We start from the raw sequence: 24,575 nt of genomic DNA, 5'->3' as shown, positions 1-24,575 counted from the left end.
AGGGTGGACACCTAGACATTCAGCGGGACAAACCTGAAATTGAACGGGGCAAATTAGAAGATGAGCGGGACAAACCTGAAATTGAACGGGGCAAACTAGAAGATGAGCGGGGGAGACTAGAAGATGAGCGGGGGAGACTAGAAGATCAGCGGAGACTAGAAGATCAGCGGGGGAAACTAGAAGATCAGCGGGGCAAACTTAGCAAATAATTTCGTAGCTTGAGCCGAAAAATCTAAACATATCCAATGTTCAAATGGACTACACCACATGAAATTTTGAGTTGAACTTCTAATGTTGATCATTTCTTAGGGGCCACAGAAGTTTTGGTTCAAGCTTACAGTTGTGTTTTCTGTTAATCCATATATGTATGATCTTGTGGTAGAAATCATTATGCCCACTATTTCCCACGGTATGATCCACTTGATCTTTTGATATGCTTCAATTTGGGGGCTAGACATTACAAAATAAATGAAGAATCGGATGGACTGTGTGGATATATTACATGCATTCATTGTGGGCCCAACTGAGTTTACATAGTACAATGGGAACGTACTACTAACTCAGTACGCAATCCGATTACGCTGGCTACGCCCCATGATGGTGTTTTATTTGTAATACATCATGTTCATCGGATTATGTAATTCCCATCCGTTTTCATCGCAAAATGTATACACCAAAGCCCCATATGTGGAAGGGAACCTAGACATTGAGGGTGGACACCTAGACATTCAGCGGGACAAACCTGAAATTGAACGGGGCAAACTAGAAGATGAGCGGGGGAGACTAGAAGATCAGCGGGGGAAACTAGAAGATCAGCGGGGCAAACTAGAAGATCAGCGGGGGAGACTAGAAGATCAGCGGGGGAGACTAGAAGATCAGCGGGGCACACTAGAAGATCAGCGGGGGAGACTAGAAGATCAGCGGGGCAAACTAGAAGATCAGCGGGGCAAACTTAGCAAATAATTTCGTAGCTTGAGCCGAAAAATCTAAACATATCCAATGTTCAAATGGACTACACCACATGAAATTTTGAGTTGAACTTCTAATGTTGATCATTTCTTAGGGGCCACAGAAGTTTTGGTTCAAGCTTACAGTTGTGTTTTCTGTTAATCCATATATGTATGATCTTGTGGTAGAAATCATTATGTCCACTATTTCCCACGGTATGATCCACTTGATCTTTTGATATGCTTCAATTTGGGGGCTAGACATTACAAAATAAATGAAGAATCGGATGGACTGTGTGGATATATTACATGCATTCATTGTGGGCCCAACTGAGTTTACATAGTACAATGGGAACGTACTACTAACTCAGTACGCAATCCGATTACGCTGGCTACGCCCCATGATGGTGTTTTATTTGTAATACATCATGTTCATCGGATTATGTAATTCCCATCCGTTTTCATCGCAAAATGTATACACCAAAGCCCCATATGTGGAAGGGAACCCAGACATTGAGGGTGGACACCTAGACATTCAGCGGGACAAACCTGAAATTGAACAGGGCAAACTAGAAGATCAGCGGGGGAGACTAGAAGATCAGCGGGGCAAACTAGAAGATCAGCGGGGGAGACTAGAAGATCAGCGGGGGAAACTAGAAGATCAGCGGGGCAAACTAGAAGATCAGCGGGGGAGACTGGAAGATCAGCGGGGCAAACTAGAAGATCAGCGGGGGAGACTAGAAGATCAGCGGGGCAAACTAGAAGATCAGCGGGGCAAACTAGAAGTTCAGCGGGGCAAACTCAACAAATAATTTCGTAGTTTGAGCCGAAAAATCTAAACATATCCAATGTTCAAATGGACCACACCACATGAAATTTTGAGTTGAACTTCTAATGTTGATCATTTCTTAGGGGCCACAGAAGTTTTGGTTCAAGCTTACAATTGTGTTTTCTGTTAATCCATATATGTATGATCTTGTGGTAGAAATCATTATGCCCACTATTTCCCACGATATGATCCACTTGATCTTTTGATATGCTTCAATTTGGGGGCTAGACATTACAAAATAAATGAAGAATCGGATGGACTGTGTGGATATATTACATGCATTCATTGTGGGCCCAACTGAGTTTACATAGTACAATGGGAACGTACTACTAACTCAGTACGCAATCCGATTACGCTTGCTACGCCCCATGATGGTGTTTTATTTGTAATACATCATGTTCATCGGATTATGTAATTTCCATCCGTTTTCATCGCAATATGTATACACCAAAGCCCCATATGTGGAAGGGAACCTAGACATTGAGGGTGGACACCTAGACATTCAGCGGGACAAACCTGAAATTGAACGGGGCAAACTAGAAGATCAGCGGGGCAAACTAGAAGATCAGTGGGGGATACTAGAAGATCAGCGGGGCAAACTAGAAGATCAGCGGGGCAAACTTAACAAATAATTTCGTAGCTTGCGCCGAAAAATCTAAACATATCCAATGTTCAAATGGACCACACCACATGAAGTTGATCATTTCTTAGGGGCCACAGCCAGGCCGTTCAAGCTTACAGTTGTGTTTTCTGTTAATCCATATATGTATGATCTCGTAAATAGGTTTGATAACAAACAAACATCACTGTTGGGCCGGCTATGGTTTCGGTGGTAGAAATCATTATGCCCACTGTTTCCCATGGTATGATCCACTTGATCTTTTGATATGCTTCGATTTGGGGGCTAGACCCCTCAAAATAAATGAAAAAATGGATGGACGGTGTGGATATATTACATACATTCATTGTGGGCCCAACTGAGTTTACATAGTACAATGGGAACGTACTACTAACTCAGTACGCAATCCGATTACGCTTGCTACGCCCCATGATGGTGTTTTATTTGTAATACATCATGTTCATCGGATTATGTAATTCCCATCCGTTTTCATCGCAATATGTATACACCAAAGCCCCATATGTGGAAGGGAACCTAGACATTCAGCGGGACAAACCTGAAATTGAACGGGGCAAACTAGAAGATCGGCGGGGGAGACTAGAAGATCAGCGGGGCAAACTAGAAGATCAGCGGGGGAGACTAGAAGATCAGCGGGGCAAACTAGAAGATCAGCGGGGCAAACTTAACAAATAATTTCGTAGCTTGCGCCGAAAAATCTAAACATATCCAATGTTCAAATGGACCACACCACATGAAGTTGATCATTTCTTAGGGGTCATAGCCAGGCCATTCAAGCTTACAGTTGTGTTTTCTGTTAATCTATATATGTATGATCTTGTGAATAGGTTTGATAACAAACAAACATCACTGTTGGGCCGGCTATGGTTTCGGTGGTAGAAATCATTATGCCCACTGTTTCCCATGGTATGATCCTCTTGATCTTTTGATATGCTTCGATTTGGGGGCTAGACCCCTCAAAATAAATGAAAAAACGGATGGACGGTGTGGATATATTACATACATTCATTGTGGGCCCAATTGAGTTTACATAGTACAATGGGAACGTACTACTAACTCAGTACGCAATCCGATTACGCTTGCTACGCCCTATGATGGTGTTTCATTTGTAATACATCATGTTCATCAGATTATGTAATGTCCATCCGTTTTCATCGCAATATGTATACACCAAAGCCCCATATGTGGAAGGGAACCTAGACATTGAGGGAGGACACCTAGACATTCAGTGGGACAAACATGAAATTGAACGGAGCAAACTAGAAGATCAGCGGGGGAGACTAGAAGATCAGCGGGGCAAACTAGAAGATCAGCGAGGGAAACTAGAAGATCAGCGAGGCAAACTAGAAGATCAGCGGGGGAGACTAGAAGATCAGCGGGGCAAACTAGAAGATCAGCGGGCCAAACTAGAAGATCAGCAGGGCAAATTGAAAAATTAGCGGGGCAAACTAGAAAATCAATGGGGCAAACAGAAAAATCAGTGGGAGATTTTTGAAAATCAACGGGGCAAACATGAAAATCAGTGGGGAAAACTTAACAAATAATTTCGTGGCTGGAGCTGAAAATTTTAAACATATCCAATGTTGAAATGGAATGTTGAAATTGACCACACCACATGAAATTTTGAATTGAACTTCTAATGGTGATCGTTTCTTAGGGGCCACAGAAGTTTTGGATCAAGCTTATAATTGCGTTTTCTATTAATCCATATATGTATGATCTTATGAATAGGTTTGATAACAAACAAACATCACTGTTGGGCCGACTATGGTTTCGGCGGTGGAAATCATTATGCCCACTATTTCTCGTGGTATGATGCATTTGATCTTTTGATCTGCTTCAATATGGGGCTCAACCCCTTAAAATTTTCCGTTAACGGATGGATAACATGAATAGTAAATTCAATGTGGGCCCAACTGAGTTTAAAATATAAAAGGGAACGAATTGGCTACTCCCCTGCCACCAGCTCCGGGGCTGTGGTCAGTGCTCTGTAGGCCCCACCATGATGTATGTATTTCATCCATTCCGTTCATCCATTTTTAAATATCATTTTAGGTTTTAATCCCAAAAATGAGAGGGATATAAATCTCAGGTGGACCACACCACAAGAAAACAATAGTGATTGGAAATCCATCATTTAAGTCCTCCTAAGGCCCACTGTACTGTTTGTTTGACATCCAATATGTTGATTAGGTCATAAATATCCAGATGAAGGGAAAAAAACAAAGGTCAACTTGATCCAATACTTTTATGGCCCCAGAAAGTTTTTAATGGTCGAAGTTCATTTAACATTGTTTCCTGTAATGTGGTCCCCTTGAGACTGATATATATCTCATTTTTTGTTCATTACTATAAATTGATCTTGAAAAATAGATGGACGGAATGGATGAAAAACATACATTATTATGGGGCCCACAGAGCACCGACCACCAGCCATTGGCTGGTGGCAGGGGGAGTAGCCAATCCATTTCCATATAAAAGGTGGGGTCCTTACTCTTGCTTGGGTGGTAACCTCTCAGTAGTTTCAACTCCCGGTCAGGAGTTCGAGTGCCATAGGTGGTGAAATTCCACCAGCGTGAGTGTGCGCGGTGTGTGTGCAGCGTGAGTGTGTGCGGTGTGTGTCTGTCCGTGTGTAATAATAATAAAATAATATATATATATATACCTGTCTTGTGTGCTTTCTTCACTGGACCCACCATTTCAAGAAGAAAAGATGAAATGCTGATAAGGGGCCGACAAAAAGGGTGTTTTTTTGGGTCTTTCTACGGGAAATGCAGTGGGGAAACGGGGGTGACAGCAACGGCAGGGAAAGTGGCAGCAGAAAGGGAGAGGAAAAGCAAAGAGAGGAAACGGAGAGGAAGAGCCGTTTCCGCAGGAGGAGGGGTATTTTCGTCCTGAAATTCCGACTCCATACGAGGAGGTCCAACTGCGTATTCTAACTTTGTATTGCTTCAAAAAAACCGGTGGATAAAAGGTGGGGTCCACAGTCGTAAATTTCTCATGCTCGGAACTCGGATTCGGTAGGGACGCCTCTAGCACCGCCGTCAGTTCTGTTCAGTCTGGAAAAAGATCCGTGGGTCCCAAAATGATGTTTTTGTTTCATCCACACAGTCTTTCTGTTTTTTCAGATCATTTTATGAGATGATACCAAAATTGAGATAGATAAAAATCTCAGGTGGACCACACCACAGGAAACAGTGGAGATTGAACTTCCACCATTTAAAACTTCCTGGGGGCCACAAAACTTTCGCTTGAAGACGATATTTGTGTTTTCCCTTCATCCAAGTTTGTATGACCTAACAAGAAGGTTGGATGGAAAATAAACATTACAGTGGGCCCCAGGTAGTTTTTAACGGTGGGCGTTCAATCTCCACTGTTTCGTGTGCTGCGGATCAACTGAGATTTGATCTACCTCGTTTTTGGTCTCAGCCGTAAAATGAGCTGGCAAGATAGATGGACAGTGTGGATAAAACACATACATCATGGTGGGGTCCACGGAGCCTTTCCAACCGTTTAAGCAGGTGGTAAACAAAATAGACGGTTGAGAGAGAAACTGTAGCATCTAACAAGAACGGAAATAATATTACTGATAGGATCTTCCAGTCTCGGGAAATCTTCGTGCATGGGCCATCCAAGGTGGGGCGCATGCTATGGACGGTTTGGATCAAAGAACGATAGCCATTTCTACATACTAGCCGCCCGAGCATTGTATAGGATCTTAGACACGTTACTATACACGTGCACGGGAAGCTGTGCTTGCCTCACTCGTGTCAACTAGCCGCACGTGTGAAAGATCACAACCTCTTGTTAGGCAGTTCCTACTTGTAGATCGCTTGTCTAAAACATCACCTAGGTTTGATCATCACGCGTGCGTACTCTATACGCAGATTGTAGACCGTTGGCCCACCTGATCAGCATAAGATCGGTCCAAGTGAAAAAAAGGAAAAAAGAAAAAGGAAGCACATAAGGAGTAGGGATGCCTGATGAGCGACTCCGATCTCACACATCTGTGGTACTTCACCACGTGTGAGGCGCAGCAAACGACACTTGCATACACTTCAGAGTATGGTATACTTCGAGCCGTAGAAGTTTTCAACGGTAGACGTTTAATCCCCACTGTTTCCTGTAGTGTGGATTTCTTAAGATTTGGATCTACTTCAATTTTGGGCTCATGCCGTATAATGATCTTGAAAAACATATGGACGGAGTGGATAAAACACATATCTCATGGTGGGCCCCACAGAGCTTCCGCCACGTCGTGCAACATGACTATCCCTGTGGCGGGTGCTGCTGCAATCCGCTTTCAAAGCAAAGTCTCCGCTTGCTGATTCCACGGCCCACACGCGTGCGGAGCCCTGACTATTCAAACCCAAGCACACGTGCCAATACGTAACACGCGTGCTCGATCCACTCTTTCTGATACATGGGCTGCACTGTTTAGAACTTATTGCCTGAAAATCAGGCCATTCGACATCTCAGGTGGACGACAACAACTAGAAAATAGAAAAACTTCGGTACTCTTGTAGTTGCAGTAGATGATACACAGGCACTTAGAAATTGCATTAGTGGCATACAAGTGAGTAGATTCGACTGTCCAGATTATGATTCCCGTTTTTAGATATAACATGAACAAAAAATTTATGCTTACTTGATTCTCCGACTACCAGATTGGTGGACATTTATTAGACGGTTAAAAATGAAAAGAATTCAATGGTCCAATTTAAACAAATAAGTATCCTCCAATCAAAGGTTAAGATCGATCCAACAGTCTGATTTTGGGACTCTGACTTAGTGACAGAGGGTTCAAGAATCATTACACGTATACAATTTCTGGGTGCCTGCGTATCAAGCGTAATAAGTTGCCACATGTACATGGACGGCTAGAAAATTTTCTTTCAATCATACTAAATCAGGACCCACCTGAGCAACTAAACTGCCTACTGTTTTACTCTAAGATCTAAGCAGTATTTCGAACTAGATGGAAAGTTCAGATCTCTCACATGTGCTCCATATGGCACTTATATCTGCACGTGCATGGCCAGGTCTCCCCACGCGTGTGGAGTCAGCAAAGCAAACCGCTGCCTACGCAAGTTCCTAGCCCAAAGCTCTGTGTGGTTCCGTGTGAAATCCAATGCGTCCATCATGTTTGAAATCCCGTGTTAGAATGTCAACCAAAAAACTATAGAGATAGAGATGTCAGGTGGGCCACACCGGAGAAAAAAGTGGGAATTGAATGCCCACCACCGAAACCACCTTCTCACCGACAGAAATTTTTTTATCAGGAAAAAAATATTTCTTTCCTTTCATCTCGATAGGAAACACCTTATGAACGGGTTAGATGGAAAATAAACATCATGGTAGGACCCACGAAAGTTTCAATGGTGATCATTTCCATTGCTAATGTTTGCTTTGGTGTGTTCCAAATGACTGTTGAATCCATATTATTTTTTGGATATCGTTCTAATATGATATTTTGAAACTGATGGACGGATTAGATTTCATCCTCACATCTCTGTGGATCCCACAGCTCTTTGGGTTACAGGAACTACCTATATATAATAGGGTTTACAGAAACCAGCTTCCCAACCGCCGAGAAAACCTCCCTCTCTTGCTCGTCTATAAACCCGTGAAAAAACACAACAGTCTACACGGAGAAAAGAGAGAGTGCGTACACCCAAAACCATACACCGCGACGCACCGAATATTTTCTTCTTTCATCCATGGCGTCTAAGCTGTGGGCTTCAAGAGCAGCTTCATACCTCAAGATCTCTCTTTCTTTCAACAGAGCCTTCTCTTCTGGTATGATCCCTACACTTTTCATCTTTTTCCACATCTGCTCTTCTCCTTTCTTCGTTTTCGCCTCTTTTTTCTTTTGTCTTTTTACCTATCTTTCTCTATCAGATAGATCTTGGTTCGCAGAATGTAAAAATGATAGATCCGGAGGGTATTTTCGTAAAAATATCCTTTTTTTTTTTGTGAATGGTTTTTCTTCGATTCTGTGCTTTGATGTCAGTCGATCAATGCATAGATTAACGTTTTGTAAGCGAAAGTTCGAATTTTTCATTGTGTGGTGTGAGTTTTGGTGGAGTATACGCTGGTTTTCGCTTCTGGAAAGTGGGGCCTGTGGTTGGATAATCCTGACCGTTGGTATGTTGGGTCCTGCTATGGATTGCCGGTAGCCTGAAAATCTCCTTGATTGGAAGATCCCAGCAGCCAATATTAGGACGATTTTGTTTGAACGTGGAAACCCTGTTGTATTTGTCTTTATAATCTTCTATCAGAGGCGATGGATTGAAAGGTGAAGATTTTCCTATCGATGAGGAATTTTGAAGCATAGTCGATCGATGATGAAATGTAACAGATCAATGGTTTGGATTGCCTAATCACGGACCGCAGCTCGTCGGGATTGAAAACCTGTGTATATGGTGCAAAGATGCGATCCGTGTGTGTTCACACAGACGCGTATGTGCGGGTGGGTGCCGCAGGTAGTTAGTGTGTTCAGGCTGAAAGGTTGTTCCACAGTGTTCGGGTTTTCATTTTGTACAAGTGGGGCAAGTGGGGCCCACGGTGCGGTGATGTAATCTAGACTGTTGATACAATAGGCCTTGGCTTGATGACCCATGGACCAAAACTCACCTTGAATGGAAGAATCTAGCTGTTTAATGTTTGGCCTTGTTTGTGATTGAATGTGAATTGTTGCTGTATTTTCTTTCCTAACTGTCTATTTGTTGGGTACCATCGAAGGATTAGGATTCTTTCAATTTGGGAGATTTTTGATGCATAGTCCATTTACATTTAGGCCGACAATATCAACGGTTTGGATCGGTGCTCAATGGGCCCACATGCTCAATTGTACAAAATTGGAAACCGAAACCGCACTATACAGCTTTTCAGCCTGACGGTTGTCTAATACCTCCTTTTTGTATTATGAGATTTTCAGCTGATCATGTGCAGATTAATGGTGATTGTTTATTTATTTATGGGTTTTGTTTGATTTTGCATATTACATGGTTTTCTGCCAAACAATGCATATTTTCTTTCTCAGCTATGTTTGTTTCCAAGATTTTTTTGCTGATTAATGTGTTATTAAGAAAATGATGCCACTTCTATCTATATATTTTTATTTCATTTTGTGTATAACAAGATCTTCAGTTGATATTATGTTTCTTTAAGTGAAAGATCTGATTGTTATTGTTGTTGCTTTTTTCTGATTGGTAAAGATCTGATTGTTGTTAATGGGCTTTCTTTGAATTTTTTATATTACAAGAACTTTCAGACAACTGATCATAGATTAGTGGTCTTTTTAGTTTTTGGAATTTCTGGTATTTTTGTTTGTTGGTATTGGTTTGATAGTGTTGGTATTGGTTCTTTTGTCCATGCATCTATCAATGATCTGAGATGGTAGTTTTAGCAAAAGATCCCATATTTCTTAATTTTTATTTGCTTTTGTTTGCACAAGGTTTTCAGTTGGCTAATGCTCATATTAACATCTTTTAAGCAAAATCTATGACTTTCCTCTATTTTTCTTCTTCTTCTTCTTGTTTTTTATTTTTATTTTTTATTGCAATGTTTTTCCGTTGATTATGCAGAGTTTTTTCCCCCTTACCGTTTGGGATTTCTTATATTTGATTTATTCAGTTGTTTAGGATATTGATTTTGGTAAATGTATCAATCAGCTACTGAATGCGATCATTTTTTTTTTGCTAAAATATCCTCGCTTTTTAATTTTTCGGTTACTATGTTCATACCAAATTTTTAGCTCATTAGAGGGGAGATCTTTTTCTTTTGATTTTTTTTTAATATTATATTTGGGTTTATTACACCACTTTCATCATGACTGTTGCACGTTGCTCTTTTGATGAAGGTTGTTTGCTTAGGTATTTTGTGGATTGGGCAAACATAGTCTATGGTTGCTGATTCAAACAGTCCATCTTAGGTCCTCCTGTGGATTCCCAACAGCACAAAAAATAATACCATCTGGATGATCCAGAATATCTGCTTGGGTAGCATTCAAATGGACGGCTGAAAACAAAGAAAGTGATCTGCATTCTACAAGAGCTATTAATCAGTGGACTAAGATACTGATCAAAATGGGGAAAAAAGATCAGTGGACTGAGATTGTCTGATCAGCTTGATTATGGTGGTGTAATCCACCCATGCACGGCCCCCCTGATGGATGGTTTGGATCACGCAATCATATAGCGATGTGGGTTCCATGCATGGATGGCATCATGATTGAACACAAAACAACCTAAACTGGTCTTTATTTTTTGGTTTGGTGTGTCTGGAAATTTTCTATTGGTTATGAAATACCTGTTCTACTTCTGATGAACTCTGGATTATGCAAAGCAATTGGACAATCCTAACCACACGATGAATGGACTTTTATATTGAATATGGACCATTGCTTGCTTCTGTTTAATTGCCCATTTAGAGCCTACCTAACTTTAGGATCATCCGGTCAGTGCAATTATTTGGCTATGGCCCATGTACTGTGGCACTACCAGATTGACTGATAAAACCATGGTGTCACCCACCAGATGTGAGGTATGACAGACAAAAACTGAATTCTGTATTCAATTTATATTGTTTTTGCTAGAGGAGTTAATTTTCCGAAATGGGGATTGTGCTTTTTGCTCTTTCTGCTCCTTTGTCATCTAATGATGATAATTTTGTTAGCTGCATTTGGTTCGATATCAAAGCCCAATGGCAGGCAGGCTGTTTCAACATTGAGGTCTTGAGCTTGAACCCAGCTTGCTTATTAAAAAAATAGTAGAAATTCCAGGTTGGAGAAGTCAAGATGCTGGTCGGATGGTCAGAATTTCAAGGCATCTCATGTCAAATGTTATTTGTCCCTATCCCACCAACCATCCCACCAACTCTCTCTCTCTCAAAAATAAAAATAAAAATAAAAATAAAAAATTCCACCAACTTCCTGGAGACTACAGGAAGTTTGGTGGTATCACTTGGGTTACCAAACTTTTGTGTGGAAGAATGCCTGGTATTGGCATCATCCTGCAAAAGGAGCTGCAATCTTATTTCACAATGTCATATCACGTGTTTCTTCACTTCTTTGGTACTCATGCAAACTTTCAATGCATAGCATGGTAGCCTGTTTCCCAATTTAAGTGTTGCTACTTTTTTGAGCAGTTTACTTATAAAAAAAAAAAAAAAAGAACAAAAAAAAAAGAAGAAAGAAAGAAAAGATAGGAAAAATATTGGAGGGAATCCCGAGCACCGAGCACGTAGTATGTAACATTTCGAATTAAGACCAAGAATAGATCAGGAACATGCAAGGCGTATCATCCTATTCACCTAGTATATCTGTTGAATTCAATAAAAAAAAAAAGAAAAGAAAAGAAAAGAAAGATGAGAGAGAATAAAAACTCAAGTGGAAAAAATAGGATGGAATATGTAATTTTCTGTACAATTTATTAAGATAATAGTTACCTTTTAAAAAATGTAATTGTTACATATAGAGTACATTGTTTGTGCAATGACTTTTGAAGATAAGAACCTGGCAGTAGCCACATTACACAGGTTTGTATCGTTTTATAACCATGGCTAAAATGACAAATATGGTTCTGGCCAGATGTATCATCTTGGATGATTCTTCAACTCATGGACTCATGGGCTGGAGTGGTGTTAGAACTACCCACCCCAATCTTTAGAAATCCTGAATGTCAAAATTTTTTAGTAATATAGCATAAAATTTTGATAGAATTGATTAAAAAACAGCGGGCTTTCTAGTTCTCCAATGTACTTTGTTTTCTTATGTTTCATCCCACTAATCCTTTGGAGTCTTCTTGGAATCAGTCAAGTTCTTCGAACATTAACTGCAATCTAGTTGTTACTCAATCTTCCATACCTATGAAGTAATTTCGATTTACTGATTGCGAAAGATGCCGATCAAATGAATTCATCTTTATTGAGACTCTTTTTCTACATTTGCAGTTGTGAAGGATTTGAAGTATGCTGACTCTCATGAGTGGGTTAAAGTTAATGGCACTTCTGCTACAGTAGGAATAACGGACCATGCTCAGGTAATTATTGCCTGTGCATAATATACTTGCAACACTGCTATAACCATCTAGATTATACAGTTGTTTGTCGGAATGGATATAGATCCATAATCTAGTCCAGGGTAATAGACATCAACAAATGCACAATACATGATCAAGCATTTGCTCAACTGAATAAGCTGTTCATGTAGGGCCCATCCGATGGTGATCTGAATCGTCCATTTGGTGGGTACTTGGTGGATGGAGATGCCCCGAGAATCTCCCCCATTGGAATCCTGTCTGATTGGACCCTATTAACATTGGTTGTAATTGTGCATTTTCACTGGATGGCTCAGATCATGTCATAGGGCCACAGGGGACACATTTGGGCATTGGGCCATCCTGTCTGGGGTCCAGAAAATCAACGGCTTTGGTTAACAACATGTGGGTCACACATGAACCCTTGATGGGTCAAACAAATGAATAATATTTCTTTCGATGGGGGATATCATAACAGACTTCAATAGATATTCTGATTTTGTACTAACTTATGAACACTTGCAATTTGTAGGGTCTAACATGCCAATTTTCAAAGGGGAATGATCAAATGGAGTTCAACTCATGACAAGTGGCCCATTGTGGTGTGTATGCCCTGCCGTGATTATCCTGCCGTGATTATTGGATGCCCCAAAAATAGGGTAATCCAATCATCAGGCAGCAACAATGTATAAACTATGGGCAATCATGTCCTCATATTACATTCGGTGGCCCACCTAATGATTCGATTAGCCTCATGCTGGAGCGTCCCATTTTCACAGTGCAGCAATCCTTCAGATTGGTTGGAAGCCACAAGCCTGTGCAGACCACCCCCCCCACACACACACACACACATTATTTTTCGAGGCTTTCGGGTGGTTGTCCATTGTTCTCTATGGTGTGACCCACTTGATGATTGAATCGCCCTGATTTTTGGTGCATATCCAGCTGATGATGAGATTGGCCTGTTGGGCAGATTGGCCAGCATGCACACACAATATGAACACCAAAACAGCTCGAGTTGACTCAATGTGATCCTCCCTCTTTGTCAAAATCACTAATAATCAGAGGATAGATGGCCCTTCTCTGCAGCAACAGTGAATAGCCAATTCAATGTTGACTGGAGTCCTGAGCAACTGAAGAAAAGGAAATAAAATCTGCAAATGCATGTGGAGAGAGGAAGGGAGAGAATAGCTACTCCCGTTTAATGTAGAGATTCAATGTGATTTATTTAGATTACCGATCTAATCATTTCCTTCTCATTCAGGATCATTTGGGCGACGTTGTATATGTGGAATTGCCTGAAGTCGGCACCTCTGTAAAGCAAGGAAGCAGCTTTGGCGCAGTTGAGAGTGTCAAGGCCACCAGTGACATTAACTCACCTGTTTCAGGGAAAGTAGTGGAAGTCAACAGCGAACTTAGCGACTCTCCAGGCTTGGTGAGTCATCTGACACCAAAATTTCATTTCAAATCTAGCCAATTGACTTCTTGAAATGAGGTGTGCCTCTTTGAGTTTATACACTGTTGATCCGCATTTGGCGATTTTTGATACATGTAGTCACTTCCATAAACTCTTAGCACTGAATTTGGAAGACAGGTGAGACTTGCAATTGGCAAATAGGATCCTACTTGCGGACGTGCATGTTCAAATGCCAAACAAATGACCCATATGTGCCAACATGGTATACAAGTGTGAAAGATATACAGGTTGTTCACTAGGCGGGCCACATAGTAAATATATTGTATTCCAAGAGTTAGATGGGTCCTTTTAACTGTGCTGCACGTGCATTGAATGTGAACTGCTGGGGATCCTTTTCTAGGAAGAAGATTGTGTCCTGCCTCCGCTTGGACAATAATCTGTCCAGGCAGGGCTCTGTGGGCCCCACTGTGATGAATGGGTTTTATCCATGCCTTCCATCCATTTTTCCAGATCATTATAGGGTATGACCTAAATAACAAGGCAGATCCAAGGCTCTATTGGACCCCATAGTGGGCTTTGAAAGCCCACCATTAAAAATTTCTTGGGAGTCTCAGAAGTTTTGGATCAAGCTGATGTTTGAGTTTTCACTTCATCCAGGCCTATATGATCTTATGAACAGGTTGGATGGCAAATAAACATCATGGTGGACCTTCCTAGGAAGTTTTTGACAGTGGGTGTCATTATCACTGTTGCTTCTGTGGTGTGGTCCACTTGGGCCTTGGATCTACCTCATTTTTGGGCTCAAACCCCAAAATGATCTTGCAAAATGGATGAACGACGTGGATAAAACCCATACATCACGGTGGGCCCCATAGAGCCCTACCTGGATGGATTATTGTCCAGGCAGGGGTAGGACGCCATCCGCTTCCCCTTTTCTTAGTATACGTGTTGCCTACCTGGTGATCACACCGACCTGATATCTGGGCTAGGCCCAGGTGCCTTCAGGCTCACCTGATTATCAATGTAGATCTAGCACACATGTTCCAATCTGGCACATGCAAGTAGTCTCCTCATGACAAGTGTTGTAATTCATTTAAATCTGTCTTTGTTGCATTTGCATCAAGAGTTGAGTCGCCATAGTCATCATCATCTAAGCCGTACATGGAGCACATGGCTGAGATTTACTGTTCATCTGGTGGGCCCTACCAAGGAGGATCAATAGATCAAAAGCCAGACTGATTAGATGAGACGTGCAAAAAAGTCTGGTCACAGGATTTAGTCCCATTGAGCCTCTAAACTGTGGGAGACCACCATATGGCTGTCTCGAGTTGGCTAGACCCATGTCCTAATCTCACTTCATGATTCTATTTTATATATTCACAACCACACTTAATTAAAACTCATTACAATAAACAATATTCATCAAATACAATCTTTAACTATTACAACCTAAACTCACTTCTAAGTTCTTATTATATTTTTTTTTTCATCCGTACAAATAAAAGATAAGTAAATTGATGATTGGATCTTCACTCCACTTTGCCTTTGACTAAACTCTGATGCCCTGAAACACTGTTATTATGGGTATGAGCACAACCGCTCGTGGGATCTTATCCAACCAAATATGAAATTTCTAGATTTATATCAAACGAATAAATAATAAAAGTACTTTCTGAAATTTCAAAACATGAATCAAAATATTAAATATTTCATATGACATGAATGCGATGCTAGAATCATAAAGACGTACTGAATGCCACACTATCATGAATTCAAGAATAAAATTAAATAATCATCACATCTTACAACACCGTACCTAGGTGTATGACCACGTTGCATTAACGCCCACACACCAGTACCTCATGGTGAGGGACTCATTTATACGTTAGCTAGTCAGACTACTGCTCCAGTTGTACCTCTGACGTATGTCCGCGCACACAATTGTACTCATACGCCGTACACAAAGGAGACTCCGAAGGATCCAACGGGTTCTAGGGTCTTTCACCCAAGGGACACGATTGCCCTACTTGCTAGCTTTAGGGTCTCTCACCCAAGGGACACGATTGCCCTACTTGCTGGCTTTAGGGTCTTTCACCCAAGGGACACGATTGCCCTACTTGTTATACCACAATCATTTCCTCAAATTTCTTTCTTTTTCCATAATTCCATAATCAGTAGAGATGAATGCATGTCATGAATTATTCCAAAATCAGTAGCGAAATAATTTAATTATTTAAATCCCGATACAACAATGCAAGTTCTATACAAATGTGCAGAAATTCGATGCCGTAAAAATTCAATTCCTGAAATTTACTGAAACATCAAGTTATTTTCTTTGCCCTTTTTAAAAAAAAAAAAAAAAAGAAAATCAAAATTTAGAATCAAATTATTAATATTATTTTAAACCAATCAATATAAATCAATTACTTTAATACAGATTTAAGGTCTAAATCCTAACACCAAATTTCATAAATAAAAGTTAGATTAAAATCTAACTCTACAAATTAATCAGATTCAGTACATGCTAAAATTTAGAAAAGTAGATATTAGGTATAAAGGAATTTGACAATATTAATTTAAAGTCATTATGTCAAATAAATAAATATTCTAAAATACATAAAATCAGAAAGTTCATAAATGGAGGAGAATCACCCACCTGATATTTGGACCGTCGATTTCTGGACTAAACCATACGCCCACGACCTACTTAGCGTTGCATGCTAGACCTGACCCACGCTTACGCTCTTAACGAGTTTCTCCCACTGACGCAACACATAGCATTAAGTTGCTGTCTACACTCGCTGGATGCGTGAGAAGTTGAGTTTCAGGACACCATCTACCAAAAGAAAATAACACCTAAGTGGTCTATTTAATGAATGGTTTGGATTTCAGGTTAGTCTATTTAACCATAGCTGTTTCCAATCAAGGTTTTCTACTGTTTGTGTTGTTGGGCTGATATGGTATGTAAGATAAATTACTGTTTTACCATCTAAAATATCAACAATATAAATTTTTATTTCTAATTAATAATTTTAGATATCATTTTATTAAAACTTTAATAATTTAAATACTTAAATAAAATATTATTTTTACTATTATTTAATTTAGGAATTACACTGAAATAATGTACAAGAAATTTTATTTAAATTCTAACTTTAATTAAATTATTTTTTTTACTTAAATAATGTTAAATATTAGCATCAAAATATTTATTATTTTTATTCACTAAATTATAAAATTAAAATTTTTATTTTATTTATCACATAAACTTGACAAATACACACACACACACACACACACATATTGAAATAACTTGATTATTTTATAACAAATTTTAATTTCTCTTTGATAATTCATTGTGAATGTATATTTAGGTTTAATCGATAAATTATTTAAATTTTAATTTAAATAAAAATTTTGAACTACAAGGAAAAGATTTTTTTTTTTTAAAGTTAAAAATCTAATATTATACTTTATTAAAATTTTAATTTAATAAAGTTTTAAATATACATTAATCACTAAAATTCCAAAATATAGAAATCTAATCAATTTAGTTTCAATTCCAAAATTTTAAAAATTTTCTTAAACTTAAGTTCATTTAAATTTAATTTAATTAACTCTTCAAATTTTAGAATTAAAATATGGATTTTAATTTTTACAGAACAAAAATTATCACACTGATTTATATAATATAACATTAATAATGTAATTAAATTATTATTTAATAATTTAAAATTTATTATTATTATTATTTTTATCTAACTATTTAAATCTAAATTCAGAATTTTATTATTATTTATTTTTAAATCTAAATTGAATAAGGTTAAGGAAGATATTAGTTTGGACTTTGGATACTATTATTATTATATAAATTATTTGTTACAACATTATTTCAGTATAATTAACCTTGTTTTATAATTGACTATCTAAATTAATAAATTTACTTTTGTTTGATACATTTAATATAATTATTATATTACTTTTATGTTAAATTGTTAATATCATCATTTACATAAATTTTTTTTTTTAAAAAAATAATATTAAATTTTATTTATTACAACTTTTATATATTATCAAATAAAACTTTTCTATTTTGTTACTTATAACATAATCTTATAAATAATATTAAATACTTATGTATTAATTATATAATATAATGTTATCTTACACATATTTACTTTAATTATGTTATATATTTTGTCATTATTTTTTTTTGTAACCTACAATTATATTGTATTACTACTATATTATTATGAAACATAATATTTATATTTTACTATACCTTAATAATCTTATAAACCTTTTTATTTTATTTTATTTTTTTTTATTATATATCTTATTATATGTCATATTAATACTGATTACATATTACAATTATACAATTTATAATTTGTTATTATTATTATTATATATTTTTATTTTTATTTTCATAATCATATGTGCTTATATATACTTATCAATCTTACATCACTTATATTCACAATTCTGCATAATGAATCATCAATACTTTAAATAATTAATTATATATTCTATTTGTATTGTAAAATATTTTAGGATATTATAATTTATTTGAAATTTAATTTAAAATTTTTATTATTTTTTTTTTAACAAAACATTTAAGAATTAATAAATTAATCTTAAATAAACTATTTATTTTATTCTATAAATTTATTTTATTTTATTTTATTTATGTATAAATTATTTCAGTATTAAATATTTAAAATAGAATAAAATAGAAATTCCTAAATGCGTAGATTCCCTACATAAAAAATAAAATTAAATTAACTAACAATAATATTTCTACGAAAATTTGGATTAAATAGATATAATAAAATTGAAAATGGTAAATTTCAGGTTAAGATCACCTACCTTAAAGTCTGACGATCCGGCCTCGCTTTAATCTCTCTCTCTTGATTTACAGCGCTCTCTCTCTCTCCCACTCTAATTTTTTTTTATTTGATTGATTCTTTCAATTCTTTCTCTCTCTCTCTTTTTTTTTTTTTATAAAAGGATGCGTAATGGAATAGAGGAGTGAGAATCATGGAACGGTTTCATTTAGTGGGAGGTTCGGCGGCCATTACCGTACAAAACGGAAGGAAAGTGGAGAAGGTGGTTTAGTCGTGCGGAAGATGTAACTTTCATTTTTTATTTTATTTTTATTTTTTAAGATATAGTGGGTCCCATTAACAATAATTTAAATCTAATCCGTCCATCATCTCGGCCTGGCCAAGAGAAGATATAAAGCAAAAAAATGAGGCTGATCTGAAACTCAGGTGGGCCACACACAAGCGGACGGTGGGGTTGGTTCCCACAAAAAATGGGTTGTTCTCGATTTTTATTTTATTTTTTAACAACAATCTAGTGGTTAAGATCAGATTAATCTCAGTGCACAGTCAATAGTTGATGTTGGCTAGATTTAGATTAGCTAATAATTAAACACGTGGTCTTAAGTATATGAATTGAGAGAGTGCATTATAAATAAACTTAAATATATTCTACCAAAATCATGTAATCATTAATGACATTAATTAATAGTTCACACTAAGCAAAACGATCACACATCAACGGTCACAATTTATATGAGCCGATAGATGCATATGTGCATGGGTGCGTGGATGTATGCATGGGTCTATGTGTGTATACTCCAATGAAGGCAATTGTACATAGTGTTCGAAATATCGATACTATCGGCCGATATATTAGCCGATATTATCGGTATCGGACCCTAGCGAGACGAAACTCCTCCGATAACCCCCGGAAGATACCGAAAATCCAAAACTTCAGATATCGGCCGATATTATCGTCAATATCGCACCTGGGACTGTCATTATCCGAAAAAATTAAAAAAAAAAAAAAAAAACTTTCAACGGTAGATTTCGGTACCTGTAAAGAAGATCGCCCTGATCGGAAGCTGTTTGATGGGCCATTCGAATAGAAGCCTCTGATTTAGAGAGATTTGGGCGCAAAATCCATCGAAATCCCCGAAATCATCGGCCCTCGGGAGAGATTTTAGGGTTCGGAACGCGCCGGAAACCTTGCTGCTTCGAAAAAAAGGGCCCCGAGCCGTTATTCAAAGGGGACGCGGATTTCCTGCGAAAGCCTTTCGCAGGAAGTTCCTGCGCAAGATTTTGTGTGGGGTCCAGTACGACGTTTTTGAGAAATCCACTCCGTCCATCCGTTTTTAGACTTCATTTAAAGGCATGCGACCAAAAATAAGGAGGATCAGACACTCAATTGGGCCACACGAGAGGAAACTGTGGGGATTTAGTGACCACCGTTGAAGCATTTATATGGCCACAAAATTTTGTATCGGTTTAATTTCTTGGCTTTTTCACTTCATCTCAGTGAAAATGACCTTCTAAACGGTTTGGATGGAATATAAACATCAAGGTGGATCCTGGGAAGGTTTCAACGGTAGGAATTCCTTTCCACACTGTTTCATTTAGTATGGCCCACTTGAGTTTTGGATCCTAATAATTTTCGGTCTCATGTCCTAAAATGAGTTCAAAAAACGGATGGACGGGTTGGATTTCTAACAAACTTCACAGTGGGCCCCGTCCAGAATCCTTGCGCAGGAACTTCATGCGAAAGGCTTTCGCAGGAAATCCGCATCCATTCAAAGGAGGCGGACGGACGGTGCCTCGCACGTCACCGATTGGGTTGACGTCATCAAGTTATGTGGGTCCCATCATGAGGTATATATTATATCCAAACCGTTCTTCCATTTGGCGAGCTCGTCGTGAGGCTTTATGAGAAAAATAAGACAAATCCAAGGATCAAGTGGACCACACTGGAAAAAAGCAGCTGGATATTGAACGTCCACCATTGAAACCCTTTTGGGGTTGCAAAAGTTTTGGATCGTATGATATTTGTTTTTCCTATTCATCAAGGTCTTTGTGACCTCATGAACAGATTGGATGGAAAGCTAACGTTATGGTGGACCTACGAATGTTACAACGGTGAGGATCATTGTCCTCACTGCTATTTGTGGTGTGGTCCAGTTGAGGTTTGGATTTCACTCATTTTTGGGTTCACGATCTAAAATGATCTCTCCAAATGGATGAACGGTGTGGATATGATAAATACATTATTGGTGGGGCCATGTAACTCTGATCTCCCTTCAGCTGTTTGTACGACGTGGACGACGGAAGCGGATTGCGTACTGAGTAACTCAGTACCCTTAGCGTACTGAGTAAACTTGTGGGGTCCACTGTTATTTTTTTTATTTTATCCACTCCGCTAATCCATGTTAAAAGATAATTTTATGGCTTGATTCCAAAAATGAGTCAAATTAAAATCTCAAATGGACCACACCACAGGAAACATTTTGATTGAACCTCTACCATTCAAAATTTTTTGGAGGCCAAAGAAGTTTTGGATCAAGCTGATGTTTGTGGTTTCTCTTCATCCATGTCTTTGTGATCTTATGAACAGGTTGGATGACAAATAAAAATTACTTTGGACCTTAGGAAGGTTTCAACGGTGGAAATCATTATTCCACACTGTTTCCTGTGTAATGGTCCACTTGAACTTTGGCTTTACTTCAATTTTGGTATAAACCCCTAAAATTAGCAGTAAAAATGGATGAACGGTGTGGATAAACCACATACATTCACAGTGGGTCCAACTGAGTTTACTCAATATGATAAAAGCGCACCTAGTAACTAAGTACCCATTCCGATTTCGTGGGACGCTCGTCCAGGCTTCGCATGAAGTTCATGCGCTGGAAACTTAGGTAGGGTCCACCTTGATGTTTGTGAGAAATCCACTCCATCCATCCATTTTTTGAACACATTTTAAGACATAGGGCTAAGAATGAGCCGGATCCAAGACTAAAGTAGGCCAAAAACGTGAGGATTGAAGGTCCACAGTTGAAATATTCGAGCGGCCACAGGTTTTGAATCAGTCTAATATTTGGTTTTTCAATTCATCCCAGTAGTGATGACGTAATGAACGGTATGGATGGAATGTAAACATCACTGTCGACCCAGGAAGGTTTCAACGGTAGGAATTTCCCTACCCACCTTTTTCTTTAGTGCGGCCCACTTGAGTCTTGGATCCTGCTCAATTTTTGCCTCAAGTCTTAAAATAATCCCACAAAACTGATGGATGGAGTAGATTTCTCACAAACATCACGGTGTGCCCCACTCTTGCGAAAGGATTTAGTAGGAAATTTGCATCCCATCTTCGCACGACACGTGCTCATACCTCGTGTGGTACACCAGCCAATCCACACCCTCCATCCATTTTCATAAGTAATTTTAAGGCATGAGGCCAAAAAGGAGACAAATGAAAGATCAAGTGTACCACACTACAAGAAATGTGGTGGCAATGATGTCCACCATTGAAGCTTTTTAGGGTCCACCGTAATGTTTATTTCACATCCAATCTATCCATGAGGTTTGACAAACCTGGATGGGAAAACATAAATATTAGCTTTATCCAAAAAAATTATAGGCCCAAAATAGTTTAATGATGATCATTCAATGAACACTATTTTGTGTGGTGTGGTCCACCTTAGATTTGGATCTACCTCTTTTTCGGCCCATGCCCTAAAATGATATGTTAAAATGAATTCCAATTGATGTTTGGATGTTCATACATATCTTTATACATTTATAAATGGTATGCATCATATTTAAATATATTTACCTTAGTTTAATCAGATAACACGCATAACTTAGTACCTTATACAAAGGAACTTTATTATGTGCACTTCTTTTTTGATATTTTATGATTTAAAAGTGTGCATTAAGGTTTTTTTAAATAATCCTCAAAGTTTCATAAAAAAATTCAACCATTTTGCTAATGTTTCCCCATGTTTCCCAAAAAGTGCGATAAACTATGCGATACAAACGATATATCCCGTGCGATAACCGATACGTATCTGTATCCCAAGGGTGCGATACATTGTGCGATACCGATATTTCGAACACTGATCCCTCCTAATCCCATCTATTTTGCCTGGTAGTCCCATTGAGCCTCTAAACTGTGGGAGACCACCATATGGCTGTCTTAATGACGAATCTGTAATGTGGTCTTGTATACATGGTTATTCTGTCTCTAGTATTTTCTTATGCCCAGTTTAGGGGTGGCAATGGCCCACCTTGGCCTGAGTGTCTTATCCTGTCGGGTCAGTTCTCGGCTCTAAATTGGCCTGAGGGCTGGGCCCGGGCTAATGATGAATGGCCCGGTCCAATCATCAAATTGGCCACCATTATACAAAAAGAATGGATGGTTAAAAGACATGCTTGTGAGCAGTTTCCATTCATCATACGTGTAGTTTAAACATATTCATTGGATTTGGGTCATGCTTCCATGATCCAAACCGTTTTATATGATGGGACTTGTTGTAGATTGAGAATACCTACAAAAAAGAAAAAAGAAAAAGAAAAAAAGATTGACTATTTTAAACCTTTGGCCATTTGTTCTTACAAGGTCAGCCCGATTAGGCCAGTGCCAGGGCTTATGTGAGTAGGGTCTGGCAAGGCCCAACCTAGCCTGTTGCATTGCCACCCCAATCCTAATGCTGACAAAATGTCACTCTTTGATGTAGAACTCTTTTCACTTTTCAGAGCTTTCCTCACAAAACAGCATTTGTCTAAGCTTGCATTCAAACAAATGCTTTCTTGAAATTTCACATTTTGGAGAATTTAGATGCCAATACTCGCAGCATTTATCTCTTGGTATTTGTAGGGGCTGGATCATAACGTGAGGTTTCGTCTCTTTCCTGATCCAGGTGAACGCAAGTCCGTACGAAAACGGATGGATTATAAAGGTGGAAATGAGTGACTCGGGTGAGGTGAATTCCTTGATGGACTCGGAGAAGTACACAAAGTTCTGCGAAGAAGAAGATGCTAAGCACTGAGTGGAGTGGAATGCGGCCTGGTGTCGCATCTATACAGATCCGTACGTAGTTTTCCTTTGTGGGTCTTGATCCTTTCGTGCCTATGCGGACCCGGATGGGTTTCAATTGACCCATCTGGAGCACAAGTTAATAATCCAAGACAATGTCTTGAGTTCCATTTAAATGCCAGTAATTGAAGTATTCTCAGCCACTGCATTCTCTTTCACTAGGCTTTGAATTGTTAGTTTTCTTCCATTCAAATGTAACGTGCTTTCCATCGTCGGATTGTTGCGATGGTGATGTGTCGAAATACAATACATGGTCGAAGCTTTTGATTGCAGAGTTATCTGACATGTTCCATATTTCAACTTAGATTTGAATGCAGGGATTTCTACTGTTAGAGCCCAAGTTAACATTGCAGATCAGTGTTCTAAATCTCATCAGGAACAGAATAGATGGTTGCGGGCCCCACATGCACCTCTACCTGCGGACGACGTGCATGTTGGTCTGGGATTAGCATTCCTCATTTATCTTTGTAACTTGTTGCCAATCACTGATGAGAAATACACCTTTCGATTTCGTGATTGGACAGTGATAGGAAGTGGGACTGCACTCAATCACAACACATCGTGAATGGTTAAAAGCGATTGCGATCCCTTTGACATCTGCTTCTTTCATCTTCTTCTTCCTATGCACGTTGTTCTTAACAGTCACAAGCCAACTCAACGGACGGATTCACATTGGATGTGGGGACCCGTCGATCGATCTTGTGGGCCCCACCACGTATTGCCCATACTCGAAAATTGATGTGGCCCCTTCTTTTAAAAAAAAAAAAAAAAATCCTAAATGTGAATGTGA

At 38.6% G+C, this 24,575-nt stretch overlaps 1 protein-coding gene across 2 annotated transcripts; it reads left to right on the top strand.

Moving 5' to 3' along the window:
• Positions 1 to 7,999: 7,999 nt before the first annotated feature.
• Positions 8,000 to 24,125, top strand: LOC131221015 (glycine cleavage system H protein 2, mitochondrial). 2 transcript variants are annotated; one of them, XM_058216080.1, is made up of 4 exons: positions 8,000 to 8,212; positions 12,368 to 12,456; positions 13,718 to 13,948; positions 23,610 to 23,774. In XM_058216080.1, exons 1-3 carry the CDS (start codon positions 8,134 to 8,136, stop codon positions 13,940 to 13,942), a joined length of 393 nt encoding a protein of 130 aa, XP_058072063.1. In that variant the 5' UTR covers positions 8,000 to 8,133; the 3' UTR covers positions 13,943 to 13,948; positions 23,610 to 23,774. The 2 variants fall into 2 exon arrangements, with proteins under 2 accessions (XP_058072063.1, XP_058072062.1); XM_058216079.1 differs by having other exon boundaries at positions 8,006 to 8,212; positions 13,718 to 13,888; positions 23,610 to 24,125.
• Positions 24,126 to 24,575: the final 450 nt, after the last annotated feature.

Source organism: Magnolia sinica, chromosome 12 (genome assembly GCF_029962835.1).
Source record: "Magnolia sinica isolate HGM2019 chromosome 12, MsV1, whole genome shotgun sequence".
NCBI classification, from domain to species: domain Eukaryota; kingdom Viridiplantae; phylum Streptophyta; class Magnoliopsida; order Magnoliales; family Magnoliaceae; genus Magnolia; species Magnolia sinica.
This window is presented reverse-complemented; position numbering and strand designations above follow the sequence as displayed.